At 38.1% G+C, this 20,922-nt stretch overlaps 1 protein-coding gene and 1 pseudogene across 3 annotated transcripts in view; both read left to right on the top strand.

Annotated features, from left to right (window-relative positions):
• arhgef10la (Rho guanine nucleotide exchange factor (GEF) 10-like a) overlaps positions 1-20,922 on the top strand; it is a 147,626-nt gene that overhangs the window by 50,134 nt on the left and 76,570 nt on the right. For all 3 annotated transcript variants that reach the window (XM_053674184.1, XM_053674185.1, XM_053674183.1), the window contains 3 exons: positions 1,777-1,931; positions 12,166-12,281; positions 15,982-16,109. In XM_053674184.1, coding sequence (XP_053530159.1) covers positions 1,777-1,931; positions 12,166-12,281; positions 15,982-16,109 — 399 coding nt within the window. The remainder of the gene's footprint in view (positions 1-1,776; positions 1,932-12,165; positions 12,282-15,981; positions 16,110-20,922) is intronic.
• LOC124626139 (uncharacterized) lies at positions 5,934-6,051 on the top strand (annotated as a pseudogene).

The following is a 20,922-nucleotide window of genomic DNA, read 5'->3' as shown; positions in this document are numbered from 1 at the left end:
CAGCAAAGATAAACATTAGCTTTCAAACACGAGGTGCAAGGCCTCATGCAAATTGTCTTATTAGAAGTAGTTCAGCAATAAATGCTGTTGAAGTCCCCTACACAGAAAGTATGTGTTGATATAAGATCTGGCGATAAATAAATTTCCATTTGTTCTGTTTTGGGTGGAAATTGTAAAACAGACGTGTGACAAATGTCAGCAGAAGATGACTAGGCAAGCTGTCAAGGTCTCTGCTCTTCCTCTATCATTTTGGGTATCTATGATTACAAAGGGCTGGCAGAACAACCCACAACAGATGTCCTTGCAAAATAAAACACTTTTGACTGACCAACTAAGAGGTTTGGGAGCCCTACTAAATGTCATAAAGACCATGAGTGACTTTACTAGATTGGTCAAGAAGAGTGTGGCTGTTATATTCAAATATATAGGTTTAAGGAAACTAATGGCTGTTATTCCAGTGAGTATGCTGAACCTGAATGTCTACTTCCTTTGTGTTAGAGTTCGCTGGGCTCTTCAGTGTGAATGAAGGCTATACTCAGGGACAGCTGGTGTAAATGAGTTAGCATGACTAAGCCTTCCCACTCTTTTTAAGGAGAACAATACTTAAATACATGGCTTTTTTTTTGGCATTTGTCTCATTTACTGTTAATAATTGGCTTAAAGTGGATTATTTATTTATTTATTTATTATTATTTTTTACCTTTATGGAAGCAAGTAGACAGCACCACAGTAAAAAGTAAAGGCTAAGGTCCAATCACAGTACAAATTACAGTACTTTTTATTGTACTTTATTTTCAGAAGCATGGCATGATGCCATTAGCTAGTCTACAGCTAAGGTTACATCATCATGGTCAGCGTTAACAATACTCTTGCTGCCCTTGTATTCATCGCTTCTCTGCACAAATCAAACCATTGTGTTAAATGATATGTACCATTAGCACACAAAGTACCATGGCATCTAGTGTATTAGCTTAGAAAAACGTAAACAAAACACTAAGACAACTTGGTTTAATTCCATATAATCACTCTTTGAAAACTCAGTAAGGTCCAAAATGTTCAGCTGCCATTTGTAGAGGAATAAAATATTTGCTGTTTCTATGGAAGAGTCAGAAACATACCGTCATTGCCCAAGACCTGTGAATTAGGATTTGGCCATACCACATTCAGTCCTATGGTGGAGGTTGTGTTTTTTCACCCCTTTATTTTATGCCACCAGAGGGGCTTTGTACTTCTGACAGCACCTTATTTTAAATATTTTTGTGGATGTTGTGAAGGTTTTGTTTGTGTTCCAACACTATTTTATATCCCCTCACAACCTCAAAAATGTGTATCACATAGTGTAAGTGGCCACTTCCAGGACTAAAGGATGGACGGAGGTAGCTGGCAGAAAGTGAATTTTTCAGCTCTTGGCAGCAAGCACAGTGTAGTTAAAGCAAATCCCTTGGTCTATTTCTTTTGAATTACGCAGCTAAAATTTTTATTGCTTCAATTAACATTTATAAAAAGTCTCATCTGGTGTTTCTGGTATTGCTGTTTTGAAATGGAGTCAGATGTCTTGCAATGGCTCCAGGGCAAATTTTGTTACTGAAATCTACAGTCATGTTGACTTGATCCCTTTGAGTCCCCAAGGGATCATCTAACAAACTTAATTTGTGTTTAATTAAAATATTGAAAGGGGCCTTAAGATGGCAGAAGTAGAACTACTGGGGGAGGGGTGGGGGTGTCGCCAATGTTCCTGGAGTGTTTGAATGGAATTTCTTTTTTTTCTGCCACTAGGGGTCCCCCAGACATCAGCAGTCTGGTTCCAGTAGGGCCCAAGTACACCATGAAGTGGAGTGCCCCCTTATTGCAAGTCCAGGTAGTTGAGGTCGGCAAGGACACCCTCTTTCAGCAGGGAGGTGTCAAAAGGTCAGGCAGCTCTTCAACCCCAGGTAAACTTAACCTTAACTTTATCATTCCTCCCTAGGATTTGGTTGCTGCGTTCACTGCTTGCTGAATTAATTGAATAATTTCTTGCCGGTTGGCTTTATCTCTTTGACATGCTGAGATGGAGAGAAACAATGGAAGGGATGGTCCAGCTGATCTCATTTCACTCTCTGATAGACCACAAACATAGTATGTATGGTCATCAATCTACAGAGTATTCCCTCCATTTCCAATTAAAAGGGCCCCAGTGCAAGATTGAAATGGGACGTGAACCTTATTATAAAAATGAGATAGAGATCAAAAATACAAGAGAAAAGAAAAGTGGATAGAGGTGGCACTTAAATAGACATGCCGGAATAGTGGGAGATACAAAATGTCACAATTTGAAGGTGCAAGCAAGTAAAGTGGATTCTCTGAGGTTGAAATATTAATATGATTTTGGCATAAACGTCCAAAGAGCCAAGAGCACATTGATCCATAATTGATTTTGAAAATGAGATGATGAGCAAAGCAGCAGGAAGCAGCTTTCTTCATCTTGTCTTTGTGCTCTATTCTTCCAGCTTTCATTTGTTATCCATATCATTGCTGGAGGTTTTCCCGCAACTTACAGCTACCTATGTTATTCAACTTTGTCCTACATTTCCATTCTTCTTACTTTACATTTGCATTAACAAAAAATCAAGTCACTCTTGTCGCTTGTAGTTTGTCTGTTGTGGGCATGTAGCAGCTGCTACTGTTGTCGCTTGTGGGCGTGCAGTGTCCAGTATTATGAAAAGGTAGTAGCTTTGTTTCTAAAGCAAACCAGTTAAACACAAATGAGTTAATCTGTGTGAAAATTGGCTGTTGTTTTACATGGTAAATGGATGTCTTCATACTAAATTCATTAAGTAAGCAAAGCAAACGAACTGTACTAACTACGTACACTTACCGGAGATGGCAGTGATCATTGGTACTTCCTGCCAACTCTTATTTTTCTTTTGTGAGATATTTAATGAGATGTTGTATATGACGGAATAAAACCATGGTTATATATATATTTTGCTCCATTTTGCTTGTCAAACAGGGAACTAATTGCAGGTAGGAACTAAAGTTATGGGTGGGGAACTCAAGAAATAGCAGACCACACTCCTAATTGGTTGGATTGGTCAAAGGAATCATTTGAACCAATCCTTTGGCTTTGCTGCTTTTACACGTCATACTTCAATCGCATAGAATTGAGAAAAGTTAAATTCAACTGTTTCTTGTCACCGTTACTGAAATTGTGGCACCATATTGTACAAATACAGTCCCCTCTGAAACTATTGCAACGGCAAGACCAATTTATTTGCTTTTGCTGTAGACTGAAGACATGTGGGTTTGAAGACAAAAGATGAGTAAGAGAAGAAAGTGTAGAATTTCAGATTTCATTTCCTGGTATTTATATGTAGATGTGTTAAAAGCCATAGAACATAGCATATTTTGTATAAGACCACCCAATTTGTAGGCGAGAAAAAATATTCAAACATGTTGTCCAGGTTTGTGCTGTTAAATTGATTGTTTAAACAATAAATAGCTCTGAACATCTACCGTTGGATTTAGCCTTCAGTTTCACTTGTGAAGACTGCATTTGTTGTTAAAAAGGATAAACCAACATGAAGACCAGAGAGCTGTCTATGGGAGAAAAGCAAGCCATTTTGAAGCTGAGGAAAGAGGGAGAATCAATCAGAGACATTGCACAAACATTGGGCATAGCCAATACAACAACTTGGAACATCCTAAAGAAGAAAGAAATCCCAGGTGTACTGAGCAACAGACACCGAATGGGCCGGCCAAGGAAAACAACCGCTAATGACATCACCAACAACCTCCACAGGGCAGGGGTGAGGTTATCACAAGCCACTATTCGAAGAGACTTCAAGATGCAAACCACTCATCAGCAGTAAGAATCAGAAAGTCAGACTGGAATTTGCAAAGAAATGCAGAGATGGGACACAAAAGTTCTGGAACCAAGATGAACCTCTGCCAAAGTGATGGAAAGGCCAAAGTGTGCAGAAAGAAAGGATCTGCTCATGATCCAAAACATATGAGCTCATCATGGTGGAGCTAGTGTCATGGCTTGGGCTTGCTTTACTGCTTTTGGAACAGGATCACTAATCTTTATTGATGATGGAACTCATGATGGTAGCAGCAGAATAAATTCAGAAGTTTACAGAAACATTTTGTCTGCCAGTTTACAGAGAAATGCATGCACACTAATCAGGAGAAATTTTATTATGCAAAAAGACAATGATCCAAAACACACTGCCAACTCAACAAAGGACTTTATCAGGGGGAAAAGTAGAAGGTTTTAGACTGGCCAAGTCAATCACCAGACTTTAACCCAACTGAGCAGCATTTCACCTTCTGAAGAGGAGACTGAAAAGAGAAACCCCCTGAAACAAACATTAACTGAAAGAGGCTTCGGTAAAAGCCTGGAAAAGCATCATAAAAGAAGAATCCAACAATTTGTTGATATCGCTGAGCCACAGACTTGATGCAGATATTTAAGCAAGGCATATGCAACCTAATATTAAGTGTCATTTACTTTAATTTACTTCAAGACTTATCTGTTCCTATACTTTTGCTAGCCAAAATTGAGTGGTCTGATACAAAACATTCTATGTTTTATGTTGTTTAACACATCTAGATATAAATACCAGGAAATAAAAGATGAAATCCTAGACTCTTGTCTCATCTCCATCTTTTGATCTTAGAACCCAAATGTCTTTGGTATACAGCACAAACAAATGAATTGGCCTTGCTCTTCCAACAGTTTCAGAGGGGACTGTATATAGAAAAAGAATGATCATCTGCCACTTTGTCACTCGCTAGTGAAGGTGGGTTATCCCTCTTGCTCTTTCCCATTTGATCCAAGTACTCTTGAGTTTAATGCATCTCTAAGCCATCCCTTTGCCATCATATCCCAGGCTACTTTGATGGACATCTCTGCTGCATGTGCTGCTATTTATAGTAACCCACACTCACTCAGCCCGTCATCACAATTCCCCTCTCATATGATGTCACTCTGTGGGACGCCTGGGCCCAAATCACATCCCATGCTCCCTGTGCACACCTCAAAAATGGACTCATTTTTCATCTCCTGCAAGCCCTGGTGCCCTAATTTATTGATGGAATGGTTCTTGCAGGAAGCTCAGGGACCAGTGCTGCATGCTGTATAGAGATGTAAACCTCCTCTGGCTCTACTTCCATGTTTTTTTTTTATTCTCTTTGCTGTGTCAGGCTTCATACACTGCATCACTGCAAGGTAAAAAAGTGTGTTTAGATGAAACAAACAACTTTGTGAGGATTTAGGTATAAGTAGATGCTGTTTGCACCTGTGAGGGAAAAGATCTGGTGAAATTTTGGCTGCGTTCACGTCCTCGGACTCGGAATTAAATGAATCCATGTGAGATGATGTTGACAACTGAAAAATAAAATTAAACTGTATTGTATGTCTTTCAGGTTTTTTTCCCAGATTAATCTTGCATTATGAATATATTAACAATAGTCATTTACATTAATTACTACACAGAAATATTATGAGATAACTACTTAACTACATTTTACTGCTGAAGCTGGCGACAATTGGAATGTTTCAGCATGACGCTGTAGCAGTCAGGTGGCACAAGTTGGAGCTCTCAGAAAATTCCTAGTTTACAGGTTGTAATTCCTTGAGTTCTACCAGGACAAGTCGGAATCCCATAATTACGACATGGCCTGAATGCAGATTTAATACTGTATCCAATTAAGGAATTGCAGCAATAAACAGTATATACATTTGGTTAGCTTAATAGCAAACATTACTATTAAATGCTAATATTATACTTTTAGAATAAAGTCGTTTGCTTAAAGTTAGCTAGCTTGCTAATACACATGGATACCGGTGTTAATTACAAGGTATAATAATTAGCAATTGTAATTAATATTAGCTAGGTTTATATCAAATATGGATACTGTTATGAATTGCACTGCTGTTGGGAGTGTAATTCATGCTTACCTGGAAGGGGAGATACCATGGTCAAGAAGGTGGTTCACCCAGGGCACACGCCGCTTGTGCTGACCCCTGCGAATTCCCCAAACGTGGGAATGTCGACTGCATAATTTGGCTCAACAGTTAAGGCTCTGTGTTGCGGATCAGAAGATCGGGGGTTCAAGCCCCAGCACTGCCAAGCTGCCACTGCTCCAGGGGCACTGTACCATGGCTGATCTTGTGCTCTGACCCAACTTCCTTACAAGTTGGGATATGCAAAGAAAAGAATTTCACTGTGATGCAATGTATATGTGAAAAATAAAGGCCTTTTCTTCTTCTGTTTTGAATATATAATCATATGCCTTATTAGCTAGCAAAGTTGCCATTTAATTCTAGCTAGATTGGTAGCAAACGTTTATCCCAGTTTAAAATACATTAAACGTTAAATAACTTTACTAAATGTTAACTAGCTTGCTAGAAAAGATGGCTACTGGCTTTAATTATAACAACTAGCCTAATGTTAACAGGCTTGGTACCGGAATTATTACATGTTTCACTTAAAGTTAGCTAGACTGGTAGCTAGTATTCCTACCTGTTTTAAATACACACTAAAATAGTTTACTAAAGATTAGCTTGTTTGATAGCAAAGATGGTTCCTACCAAATTTTGAAGCTGGTTACTAGTCTACATTTCACTTAAGGCTAGCTAGATTGGTAGAAATTCACTAAGTGAGCTAGTTTGCTAGCAAAACGTCTACTCATTTTAATCACAATAGTTAGCCTGATGTTAGCAGGCTTCCTATTCATTGTGCAGTGTAGAGAACTTGGTTACTGCTTTTAATTACACAGTTTATTATAATATTTAGCCAAGGAGAGCTGATTTTGTGGTGTTAGATAGCTGGGAAATTCCGTTCCCTGATTTCAGTAGTCATACATACATTTAATTATGAAAAAAAAAAAAAAAGCACAGTATCTACATTTGTTTATTTTACTTTCAAATTACATTACATTTTCCAACTTAAAGAACGGTTTGAGATAATTTTAAATAAACTATATGAGTTAATGATTCAGTCATAATCATCCCATAGAATATGATTTTGAAATACAAATAAGACAATGCAATACTAAGCTCTTGGAAAATGGACTGCAGCTACAGATAACAGCACTGAAAGTTAATTTTGGAGTCCTTTAGATATGTGGGCGTTTGTGTGTCTGTGTGTGTGTCTGTGTGTGTGTGTGTGTGAGAGAGAGAGAGAGAGAGAGAGAGAGAGAGAGAGAGAGAGAGAGAGAGAAAGCTTCATTTTGGTAAAGCAACCGGATTAGGCTGGATTACAATGCTGCACGTTCACCACCAGGGCTGTGGCCAGTGGGGCCTCCAGGCCCTCGGTGGTGAAAAGATTGCAGATATCTTTGTGCTGGGTTATTGATTTAGCTGCACCAGTGTCAGTCTGTGTGAAATAATGCCTCTAAAGATTTAAGAGAATGAAAAATAGATAGGTAGATAGATAGAGAGAGCGATTTCCATCCAATTGTGGATTCATTGTGTTTAGATCATGCTATAACAGTATTGCCTAAAAAGCATTGTATACCTTAGTGCTGTTGAATTCTGTATTCTGATTGGTCAGAAGGTATTGATTAATTTTCTACAGCAGCTGCTCTGACATTTGTATCAGTGCACTTGTTCTACTATGTTATAATTTCAACAGTAACAGTGCTTTGTAATATTCAGTAAGTTTTCCGCCACAGATACAGAGGACTTGTGTTTTCTAGTTTCTCATTAACATGAGAAACTACATGATAATCGATAAAAAGTGTGTCGTTTATTAATGAACTAAAATATGTTATTGTTGGCAAATTACAGATGTATAAGAGGAATAAAACACTCCCGTACCTCCTGTTATTGGGCAGTAATAAAATTTGGGATGTTAACAGTAACCCGTAAACTTTACACCGCCTTTGGGATTGCGCTCATGATCTGCTACACAAACTGAAAACTAGACCTTACATTCGGGAGATTATACATTTCAAGTATTTACAAAAAAGGCCTGTACACAAAACAGCGATTTCATTAAGTTTGAAGACTATATGAAAAGTTTTAAAATGAAAATTGTTTAAAACACTAAACATAATATGAAAACTAGTTAGTGTTAGTAGTCAAAAAGGGTGTAGAATAGTACATACAGTGGGTATAAAAAGTCTACACACACCTGTTAAAGTGGCAGGTTACATAAGTATGCAACCCCTAAATTAAGATTTAGTTGAAGCGCCTTTAGATTTTCAATCAAACAGCATTCAATCTTTTTGGGTAAGAGTCAATCAGTTTGGCACACCTTCATTTAGCAATATTTTGCAGTTCTGCCTTGCAAAAGCATTCTATCTCTGTCAGATATCTCCGGTGCACAGCCCTCTTCAGGTCACCCCGCAGATTTTTTTTTTGGATTTAGTTCTGGACTCCGGCTGGGCCATTCCAAAATCTTGAACTTGTTTTGGTGAAGCCATTCCTTTGTTGATCTGGAGGTTTGCTTCGGATCGTTGTCATACTGAAAGGTAAAATTCCTCTTCATCTTAAGTGTTTTGGCAGAAGCCTTAAGGTTTTGTGTCAAATTGACTGGTATTTGGAGCTATTCATTATCCCCTCCAACCTGATTAAAGCCCCAGTTCCAGCTGAAGAAAAACAGTCCCAAAGTACGATGCTGCCACCACCATGCTTATACAGTATCTCAAAAAAGTGAGTACACCCCTCACATTTTTGTAAATATTTGATTATATCTTTTCATGTGACAACACTGAAGAAATGACACTTTGCTACAATGTAAAGTAGTGAGTGTACAGCTTGTGTAACAGTGTAAATTTGCTGTCCCCTCAAAATAACTCAACACACAGCCATTAATGTCTAAACCGCTGGCAACAAAAGTGATTACACCCCTAAGTGAAAATGTCCAAATTGGGCCCAAAGTGTCAATATTTTGTGAGGCCACCATTATTTTCCAGCACTGCCTTAACCCTCTTGGGCATGGAGTTCACCAGAGCTTCTCAGGTTGCCACTGGAGTCCTCTTCCACTCCATGACATCATGGAGCTGGTGGATGTTGGAGAACTTCTGCTCCTCCACCTTCCATTTGAGGATGCCCCACAGATGCTCAATAGGGTTTAGTCCATCACATTTACCCTCAGCTTCTTTAGCAAGGCAGTGGTCGTCTTGGAAGTGTGTTTGGAGTCGTTATCATGCTGGAATACATGCTGGGATCATGCTCTGCTTCAGAATGTCACAGTACATGTTGGCATTCATGGTTCCCTCAATGAACTGTAGCTCCCCAGTGCCGGCAGCACTTGTGCAGCCCCAGACCATGACACTCCCACCACCATGCTTGACTGTAGACAAGACACACTTGTCTTTGTACTCCTCACCTGGTTGCTGCAACACACACTTGACACCATCTGAACCAAATAAGTTTATCTTGGTCTCATCAGACCACAGGACATGGTTCCAGTAATCCATGTCCTTAGTCTGCTTGTCTTCAGCAAACTGTTTGCAGGCTTTCTTGAGCATCATCTTTAGAAGAGGCTTCTTTCTGGGACGACAGCCATGCAGACCAATTTGATGCAGTGTGCGGCGTATGGTCTGAGCACTGACAGGCTGACCCCCCACCCCTTCAATCTCTGCAGCAATGCTGGCAGCAGTCATACATCTATTTCCCAAACACAACCTCTGGATATGACACTGAGCACGTGCACTCAACTTCTTTGGTCGACCATGGCAAGGCCTGTTCTGAGTGGTGATGAGACCAAATTTAACACACCTGCTCCCCATTCACACCTGAGACCTTGTAACACTAACAAGTCACATGACACCGGGGAGGGAAAATGGCTAATAGGGCCCAATTTGGACATTTTCACTTAGGGGTGTACTCACTTTTGTTGCCAGCGGTTTAGACATTAATGGATGTCTGTCATTATTTTAAGGGGACAGCAAATTTACACTGTTATACAAGCTGTACACTCACTACTTTATATTGTAACAAAGTGTTATTTCTTCAGTGTTGTCACATGAAAAGATATAATCAAATATTTTAACAGGGATGTGTAGACTTTTTATATCTACTGTAGGTATGCGCTTTATGACACAACACTAGTTTGTTTAGTTGTGTGCACATTGTCACGTAGACCTATTCTGCCATTATTTATGTTGGTACTTGGACATGAGCGTTAATTACTGAGGACGTGCACAAGGGATGCTCCAAATCGCAGGAAACGAGTGCACTACACGTGAATGTAAAAGCAAGTATAATTCAGCCTTTAGAGGTAGGTTGGGTACAGCATGAAAAGAAAATGCAAGTCAATGGCTTTTTTCATTAACACGAACCTGACACATTAGTAAAGTATTACCAAATTTTAAAAGATATGTGAAACCCCATTTCACTGAGTTAGATATGAAAAGACAGAGTGTGAAGATGGAAAAAGAGAGAAAAATGGAGACAAGGAGATTGGTAAATGAATGCAGAAAAGGCAAAAATTAATTAGGAGAGGATTACTTATAAGATAATGATAATCGGAAGATTTAAGCTGAACTTTAATCCTCCCACCAGCCTTCATGTTGGGTCACACGCAAACACACACACACACACACACACACACACACACACACACACACACACACACACACACACACACACACACATAGGCCACTTGATTATGTGGAGGCAGTGACAGGGCCAGACACTTCTGTGGCCATTGAATCTACCATTGGGATTTAATTATGCTTCTCACACTGGACTCTCCCCTACTATCGATTCCCCCAAGCTGGGTACGCTGGGGGGGAAAAAAGGGGGGATGGAGGGCGGGTGTTTCGAATCGATGGCACATTTCACATCTAATGAGACACCTGCATTCTCTCCTCCGGCTTTAACGTCCTTCATATTTCTCTGAAACTTCACGGTTTTATTTCTTTCTCTTGTTTTCCATCTCTTCAGGTTTAGTCTGTGTGCCTCCACAAACAATAGAGGACTGATCTACATTCTGCATTGATCTTCTTTGTTAAGTGTCGGAAACATCAAATCATTTTTAATGGGCCCATTTTGCTTTCAAGTTGTTAAAAAGTAGGATTCTTCTCAAATATGCGAAGGTGTACCATTTTGAGTCCAGTGGCTCGTTTGGATAGAAACAACAGGCTTCAACACGTAACACCTTAAGGCTAAAAGCAACTCCTAATGAACTGATTACGATTTTTTTTTTTAACAAGAAGCAAAACCCTAAATGAAAGAGTCCCCCTGTTGGCCATTGAAACTAGGTCAACCTAGTTGCTCTTAGCATAAGAATTTAACACTTTCTTTGAAGCCCATATTCATACATTATTATACAACAAACTGTGCTTATCGTGGTTGGTTTAAGCCTTCCTGTCGGATCAAACTAGTCTGGCCATTCTGCTGCTCACTGGATGTTTTTTTTTTTGCGCCATTCTCTCACCATTGAACATTAACGGAAACTCTTGACATGTATCTGTTTCAGTTTGCTTACTACACTGAACTGAATACTACACAGCACATGTCCAGAACATTGTAAAAGATATACATAGTGCCTCATAGCAATGCTATAAATGCAAATTTTCAGGTTAGTTGCAGGCATATTGTGCTCATTGAGCTGCACATTGAGCTGCTCATTGTGCTTCTTTTCTCTTCTCATCCTCCTTTTATTACAGGCTGTAGAGAGAAAAAAAACCTTGACTGAACAACTGCATGCAATGGAATATCGAATATCTATATGCTCTTCCATGTAACATGCCTCATCGAACATTCCATGATTATTCAAGCCCCTGACATTTTTTTGGAGCTGCAGGTTTTGTCTTTATATTTATGATTCATCTCATCCATCTGACTTTCGTCTGGTTTCAAAGTTTTGCTGCGATTTTATAGCGTTTCGACTTGCTAAACAAACGAGTTAATGATTCCTCAATTAGTACGAGATCATTATCCAAAAGATGATGCGATACATCATGCTTTATGCTGTAGTGGTTTCATTTTGAAATGGCAAAGTGTATTCATTCAGCCAGTGCAGATGTGTTTTGCTATGTAAATTTTCATTATTACTGCAAAGCATGTTTATATTGCTAATTTGTGTCATGTATCTACCAGGAAAAAGAACAAGAAACTATACTGATACCGTTCTGATGCCAAAAAAAGGAAATTAGTTAGTTCGTTAGTTAGTTAGCTCCTAAAAAATGAAGCACAATAATTAATTAATGATATTTGATTGACAGGTAAAGTGGTTCTGGGTCCTCCTCGGCTCTTTCAAGAACTCACCGAACTGCAGCATGACCTTTCGGTGGTGGAGCACGTGACCACCTTGGTGGGCACTTTACAGGGCAAATACCAGGTAAACATAGCTCTTGTCTCATCATCACACACCATAGTTTCACCACAGAAAATGGCACCACAGAAAGAGTAATGTACAATGCAGAATTGTATTATGGAGATTTTGAGGTCACGTTATTTTTTATTTTTTTTATTTATTTTTTTTAATCAATAAGACGTGGGCAGGAATTAACGTATCAAGGTCATGAGATAATATTTTATCTGAAGTATCTTGATACCTAATCATGGTCTCAAATTGTGTACCTTGAACCCATGACTTAATATGTTGTGGAATGTCATACTTAATGTGTTCTCAAAGTTCCCAGAGCCTCTGAGGTGACATGGTGTTTATTTGTATTAATAAGACATGGTCACAAATTAAAATATCAAGGCCATTATATCATATTTTGTGGCCACAAATGAACAGGTTCAGATCACTGGATTCCAAAATGATGGCCCAATTGTCATAACTTTAGCCTATGACTTATGTTGTTGTATGTCATACTTAATATGTGGCCTCCAGTTAATTAGTTTGCAGGAATGGTAAAAAAAAAAGTCTGTATGCTTTTAGAATTCTCTTAATGTGACATGACTAATGGTATATCGATGTTGCATGTTGCCAGTGACTCCAGTATGTCATTATGCGTCATTCCAAGGTGGAAGTAATATTATCAGTCATCTCCATGCTTAGTCATGTTCCTGTGTGAATATTTGCTGTTTCAGATAAAAGCTGCCCATTTTTCGTCCTGAGTTGAGATCTGCAATCTTAGAATGCATAATGTGACATGATCACCGGCAGCTGATTTAGTGCTACTGCGACCAAAAACATTTTTCCAGTGTTAGAATTTCTTTAAGTCATTATGGCTGTTATGTTTTCATGTCTTAGGTAAAATAGGACATGATATTGTGTGATAGGAGACGTTTTTTTCTCCATAAGCGAGTGTTGTAAAACCAAAAAAATACATTCTCCCTGCTTTCTGAAACATTAATTAAGGATTAATCACCCTATATTAATGTCAGATAGGCTATTTATACATTCTAAATAAATCTGTGCTTCAAACTTTGGCATAGAGACTTGTTCTAAGGTGTGGTCCATTATGTAAGGGTTCAATTACAATCTCATATAGAATTGTTATATTCAAAAAGAATATGAGTGCTGTTATGACGCTCATTAAAACAAACAAACAAAAAAAACAAAACAAAAAAAAATTGTAGGAGGACAGCATAGGAATACAGCAAACTCATGGGACAGCTAGTGTATGCTAGCGGTGATTGTGAAATGTAAACAAAACATGCTAATGGACAGAAAAAATACTATTTATATCCTTATTACCTCAAGCTGACTGTGAAGAATGTTTGTTAGACTGTGTAACTCCATTTTCTGCATGAGCCCGGATCACTAGTAATAATTCTAGTAATTTAGAGGATCTTCAATACAGTATTTCACTGTCTCTTACAGAGTTTGGTCATTTTAAAAAAAGATTTAATTATCTTATAAAAACTGCTTAAAATGCACAGTGTAAAACTGGTTTTAAATACTTAATGGTAACGAAATAGATCTTGAGATTACATTAATATAATCATTTGTGGCCACGGCTCATAAAAAAATAAATAACCTCCATGTCATCGACCTCAGTGGCTCTGTATCATATAAAATGTAAAAGAAAAAAAATACCAAGAGAATACATCAATGAAAATAATAAAAACCTACCTAGGCATATAAGCTGGAGCTGAGGGAGAAAGTGTTTCAGGTAACTGTCAAAGAGAAAATCCTACAAATGAAAATTTAAACTGCAATTAAAATGTCATCAAAGATCAGGAGCCAAGTGCGCAGATCATCAATTGCTAATCGTCAAAATCTGCTTGATAGCGGCTGCGTGGTTCTGAAAGTAAAACCAGGTTGCCTCCCTGATGCCCTAACAAGCCTCCAGACCACATCTGAAAATATTTAAAATGACACTCTATCATCTAGACGTGCGGAAACAATTCCGTTTTTTTTTATTATTATTTATTTTTTTGGTTTATCTCTCTCGCTGAAGTTATGTTGGCTTTTCTCCAAAAGACTGACTTTTGCCCAAAAGGCTAATCATCATGTATGATGTCTTTTGAGAAATTCTAGCAAACAGAAAGAGGGAGAATAAAAAAGTCCAAAAATGTCATCGATATTGCAGAAGGATTCGATTGGATTTGGCTTTAGGGAATATGGAGTAATTGTGTTTGCAAGAGGTTCAATGCTTCACTTTATTACTCTTTTATTTTTGGGAGCTGTAGCCTTGGATTGCAGCTAACAATGAGACACAGCATGTGCTAATACTTCCTGTGTAGCCAGTATTCATAATGCATTTTAAATACTTTATAATGCCTGGTAAATGTCTATGTGAATGCTTATAAGTAGCAACAGTTATTTTATCAGTGTATGATGTGTTTTAATATTTGTTCATAATAACATTTTACAGACTAAGGTTGTAATGTACTATAACCCTAGCTCTGGCAATATAACTTGCCGTTCAGATGCTTAGCCATATGTGTTATGTATAGTGTGTTATGACATACAGATTATTATGTCACCTGACACTACTCATGCTTTATTAAGTGCTATGCTTATAACTAGAACTATGCATAAATATTGATACAGACCTATGCCAGGCATGATTAGGTGTAATGTACTGTATGTTATGTCACACATAAGTGCATTTGTAATGCACTATGAATACTTAAGTGTCACTGAATATTTTAAATGTCAAACAAAATTGTATAACACTTTATTTGAAGAGTACATACATATGTATGTACAAGAGTATATACATACATACTGTATAACACATTCATAAGCATTGGATACATCAGTAACGCTTTTTATGAATGTCATATATATAATGAACTATGAACCCAATCATAATGCATTCAAAAGGCATTATACACATTGTTATAATTATTTATAAAAATGCATTACACCATATGGCTATCTGTAGTATACATTATGAATCGTTAACATGAATATAAATGAAACATTATAAGCAGTGTTCATTAGCAACACATTATGACAGCAGTACCAAAGAAACCAAGCTCAAGTTCGTATAATGCATCACATAACCTTCTTGATTTGTTTTTTCTTTAACAAATTAGAAACTTGTGAAAACTTGTCAGTGTGTCTGAGTGCACATAATACACTAAGCAAACTGGAGCTGAATTTCTTCGGTATTATAATGTGTTATAAACAGTGCTTATAATGCATTCTGTTAGCAATACAGCTATAAAAGCATTATAAACATTCCAATAAACTGTAATACCTTTTAGCAAACAATTTTAACAATGTGTATAATGCCTTATGAATGCAATATAACATTTTAGGATTGGATTTTTAGATTATTGTATATATGGCCTTCATAGAAAATGTTACTGATGCATCTTTTATAAAGCTTCAAAGACGATTTGATCGATAATTTGTGAGAGTATTGTTAGTAAAGACAAAATATTAACTCCCAAGGTAAGGATAAGTTACTCAAACCACCATCCCAGAATGGTAATTGAGGACAAAGGGACAAAGCAATATGCTTTGTATTGTTATTTCACAAGTTTTGATGTGTCTTGCATGAATTCTCCAGTGTTTCTTTATAAAATGTTTATGCAATGCTTATGAAGGTGTTATGCCCAGTGTAGATACCTTTCAAATCAAACATTACCCAAATTGTTCATTCATACTTATCATGTTTGTGTTGAAGAATCTGAACACCACCGTGGCTCAAGACTGGTGCTTGGCCCTGCAAAGACTCATCCGCATTAAAGAGGACCAAATTCAGAGTGCTAACAAATGCCGTCTTCGGCTACAAGTCCCTGGCAAGCCGGACAAGTGAGTGACACACTTTCACAAAGCTATACCATGCGCCTAGTACAGAATGAGCTTAGAATGACTGAGCTGTGCCATATATGAACAAGGAATGTCTGGTGAGTTTATTCAGGTATTGCTGTATTTGTTTGTCAGAAAAATGCTAATCTCTTCAAAATCAGTTGGTCATGGTTTTAATCTTGGCATGGTCAAATAACAATGCTGAAAAGTCAGTGGATCCATTAATCATACCCAAATAGCTCTTTATCAGGCCAAAAGACCCATTAGTCATGCCAGGTCTGTTGATCAGACCCAAACTCATGGGAGCTAATTACATGTGGATTTAGTCTTGAATCCAAATTGCATGGCTTGTTCATTAGGGGATTTCCGTATTACAATAGTCATAGTTTATCTGATTATAAAGATGGGGCATTTCTCACTTCAGGCTAAAAATATTTGTAATGCTCACTAAACACACGGACGAAATCTAGCTACCCAGCTAGTAGTATAAAAATTCAAATATTGATACGCCAACTTGCCTGTACTGGCCTAAATTATAATCACCAGGAAGAATATTAAGTCTGTGTCTTTCAGACACTGCTCAATTTTTAATGCTAAATGTCGGCTCTGATTGTCCCAGAAAGGATCAGGGTGAGCAGCAGATAATCTAATCTTGGTTACAGATTAGCCTTACTCAATGTGGGGCCCTTGGACTGGACCATGCAACCACTATTCTAGTCTCATGTCCCTATAATACAAGTCGGAACTGCACATCTCAGCCATGTCTCAGCAAGTCTAAGTTAAATATCAATATAAGGTCTTTAAGCTGCAAGTTCAAATCAAGTCTCAGGTTTTTGACATAGAATTCTAAGTCAGGGTGCTGGTCTCAAACCTGCAAGTTTGAAACAACTCTCAAGTCTTGGAACTGCAAGTCAGAGTCAAGTCTCAGGTCTCTAAGCTGCAAGTCAGAGTCAAGTCTCAGGTCTCTAAGCTGCAAGTCAGAGTCAAGTCTCAGGTCTCTAAGCTGCAAGTCAGAGTCAAGTCTCAGGTCTCTAAGCTGCAAGTCAGAGTCAAGTCTCAGGTCTCTAAGCTGCAAGTCAGACTCAAATCTCAGGTCTCTAAGCTGCAAGTCTGACTCAAATCTCATGTCTCTAAGCTGAAAGTGTGAGTCAAGTCTCAAGTTTGATTTGCAAATCTGAGTCAAACCTCAAATCTGAATCATGTCTGTCAGCTGCATGTTTTTGTCAAGTATCTGAGGTGAAAGTCTGGATCAAGTGTCAAGGTCTCCTGGACTACAGTTTCAACTCTTCAGACAAATTCTGAGTTAAGCAGCAAGTCAAGTGCCGAGTCACTAACTTGACTACTCCTCTCTGACATCCAACGCACAGTGTTCATTACTGGCAATATAATGGAGCCCAGTTTCATACTTCCTCTCCAGCACTTAATTCAAGAAGTGCTATTGAATATCTTTCATCTGTAATGCTGAGCAATTTTAAAAGATTCTAGCTAGTGTCAACCATTTTACCACATGCCCAAGGCACTATTTAAATGATGAAGGATTTGGATGCCATGTGAACTTGCTCTCTGGATCACCTACTATTACATCAGCTCAGGCTGTGCTCAAAGCTTTATATTCACCAGCAAATTACTGGCCTAATCGGATGGCTGGATGGATCATTAAGTGATCATTTTTAAAATTCATTACGTTTAGTACACAGGGAATAATTGTTGGCAGCTTTTGACCTTGGTAAAGTAAGCACAGATTTGTGAATTTGGTGTTAGCATTTAGGTAACACTTGCCATAGAACTCATTTTACTCTCGGAGCACTATAGCAATTTCTTTGAAATTTCTTTCAAAGGGGCTTTTGATGTGCCGTTATTATGTCACATTAGGAAAGGGCGGATGTAAATGTGTTGTGGCGGAGGCTGTGTGTTTGTCACGCGGCCCTGCACCTGGATGTGCTTATCCTCGTTGTGCAGAGACAGGAGGAGTTGTCATTCGGAAGGATGGCTGTGGAGGAGAGGAAATGAAGACGGATTAGCGAGGGATTCGCGTAGGAGATGGAAGGACAGACATTGGGGGGTGGGGAGGGCGGGAAGAGAGAAAGAAGAACAAAGGAGAGGGATGACAGAGAAAGATTTGCTTATGTTATTTTACAAGAACTGACATGGTGTAAACAGCAGGTGCAAAATGAGACGTCCGCACTGAGTTATGAAAATGACATACATTTTAAACAAAATTTCATCACTGTTCACTTGCAAGTAAAACATCTTTATTGTTTGTGGAATATAGTACTGATACATAACAGGTCTATGTACAGTTGCTATTAATATATCACGACATTGGACTGTGTTTGCCCAAATTGGTTGTGCTATCCAGATATTCATGTTGGGTCTCACACACACAAACACATATGTGTGGGTAAGGGGAAACATCTCATATAAACAACAATACCTGAAAATCAAAATAAATAAAAATATATGATATATATTATCAACTGGATGCTATATTCTGCCACTGTGGATGACTCCAAGCAGTGCAGCCTGGAGATTGCTGAGGATGGTACCGTTTCTCATTTGTAAATCGCTTTGGATAAACACATCTGCTAAATGAATAAATGTAAATGTAAGTACCATGGAAATGGTTTTGGACCTCATTTCCACATGGACATTCTCGCTGTGGTTGCTGGGATTACGGTTGCTGCGATGGCCTTAAGACTGCAATTACCACATGCAGTTTTACACTCAAGTCTCCTTTAGTGAACAGTGGACTAGTTCAACAAACAGACTTCATATTAAACCATAATGAACTTCCATTTACTTTCACAATATCCGTCGTTACCCAGATGTGGATGGGTTCCCTTCTGAGTCTGGTTCCTCTCAAGGTTTCTTCCTCATATCATCTTAGGGAGTTTTTCCTAACCACCATCACCACCGACTTGCTCGATAGGGATAAATTCACACATTTAAAATCTGTATCCTGTGTTTATATGCTTCTGTAAAGCTGTTTTGAGACAATGTCCATTGTTAAAAGCACTATACAAATAAAGTTGAATTGAATATTTGCCTCAGTTTAAAGTAGTAAATATATTATAATTTGTGAATAATAATAATACACATTATTTAAATAAACTATTGTATTCATGTTATATAATTGATTAACGGTAGAGTTCATGGAAGTGGACCCAGACTTGTGAACCCAACTGTACCATTAAATTGGCACTAGGTAAATTGTGGCCAATCTAAATGGCGACTTAATCATGTGCGAATATGTGCAAGCATCTCTGAATATGTGCAAATTTCCCCGTGTGAATTTGGACCTAACTTTTGGACTCAGTACAGTCCAAAATGAATGTACTATAAAACATTCAAAGTTGGCCAATGTTGCTATATGTGAAGGCAAGCCAATTTTTCACCTTGAAGAGTTTTTCAATTTGCATGAGTGTCTTACTGGTATGAACAGTATGTAAACAAAATTAGCCAAAGCTGATATCTTTTAAAAAGGAGTTATTGCTCAGTGATTACAGCTTATTTTATTAGAACTGAGTCCGGTGCCCACTGTGGGGACTCGGGTCAGCAGCTGGCAGGTGGTATACCGGCATCCCAACAGCCCACCTATTGCTCCAGGTTTGTGGCCTTTTAGTGACATGGCTCGAATCCTAAACTTAGGCTCACTTGGGTGATTTTGGCCGTGCATCATTAAGACTGGGTTTAATGCATTTTTAACTCTATTTTTTTAATTCACACCTAATAAAAGTGAATTGAAGTTTTACGTAGTGTATTTGGAAACCTGTTTATTAGTGCTTTATTTAGTGTTTTCACTTTTTTATTCGAATATGAGGAAAAACCCCCAGATAGTTTTGTTTTTAAAATCTGATTTGCTGAACCATGTTCAAAGCCATTCTAAAATTCATGATATACACACAATTGTGAGTGCATCACAATAACCAAATACTGTATTAATGCACAAGGATTTAAATGAATAAAACCAATGCACTTAAACCGTTTTCTGTCCCTGTAATTTCTTTGCCCATTATGTTGCTTAGCAAACCAAAGCTTACTGCTAACAGAATACAGGTGGAAGAATTACTTATTTGGACTAGTATTAATAATGCATTAAATTATTTATTGAACAATGAATTTGATCAAATTGTGTTTGTCTGCTTCACATGGTGGTTAAGAACTACTGCCTTAATAAATGACTGCTCTTGATTTCATATGCTCATATGTTACTGAGCTCTGTTTCAGAATATTAAAGGAAAAACAGCCAAGGGTCTTAGTAAGGTGTCTGGGAAAACACAAGGAACACAGACAGCTCCAGTGCACCTTCTTCAAGTCTCTGGAACTGCACTATTGACATAAACACTGTTCATCTAAAGAAAAAAAAGATCTCCAGTGTTCATGATGCTCCATAATGAAAACATAATGAACCATTCTATCCTGATGGGCGTGGGCTCTTCTAGGATGACCCCACCCGTCCACATGGCCCAAGAGTCATTGAATGGTTTGATGAGGATATAAATGAAATCATATGCTAGGGCTTTCACACTAACCACATCTCAACTCAGTTGAACACCTATGGAGTGATGTGTTCGACAGGGCTTTCCACCATCACCACCACCATCATCAAAACACCATCTGGGAGAAAATCCTTTGGTGTTCATTGTTTCAGGACAGTTCCAGAGACTGAACAGAAACTGAAGCGAAGCTGTTATTTACTTTATTATTAGTTTTGACCTTCTAAACTTCTGTAATCCACAATCTTCCACTTTGAGTGGTACATTATCAGCAATACAACCATGTATTGCTCTGCAAGCACGCTCTTCGAAAACTAGTG

Source organism: Ictalurus punctatus, chromosome 21, assembly GCF_001660625.3.
Source record: "Ictalurus punctatus breed USDA103 chromosome 21, Coco_2.0, whole genome shotgun sequence".
Classification (NCBI taxonomy): Eukaryota; Metazoa; Chordata; class Actinopteri; order Siluriformes; family Ictaluridae; genus Ictalurus; species Ictalurus punctatus.
The sequence above is the reverse complement of the archived record's forward strand: the minus strand, read 5'-3'. Positions and strand labels throughout refer to the sequence as shown.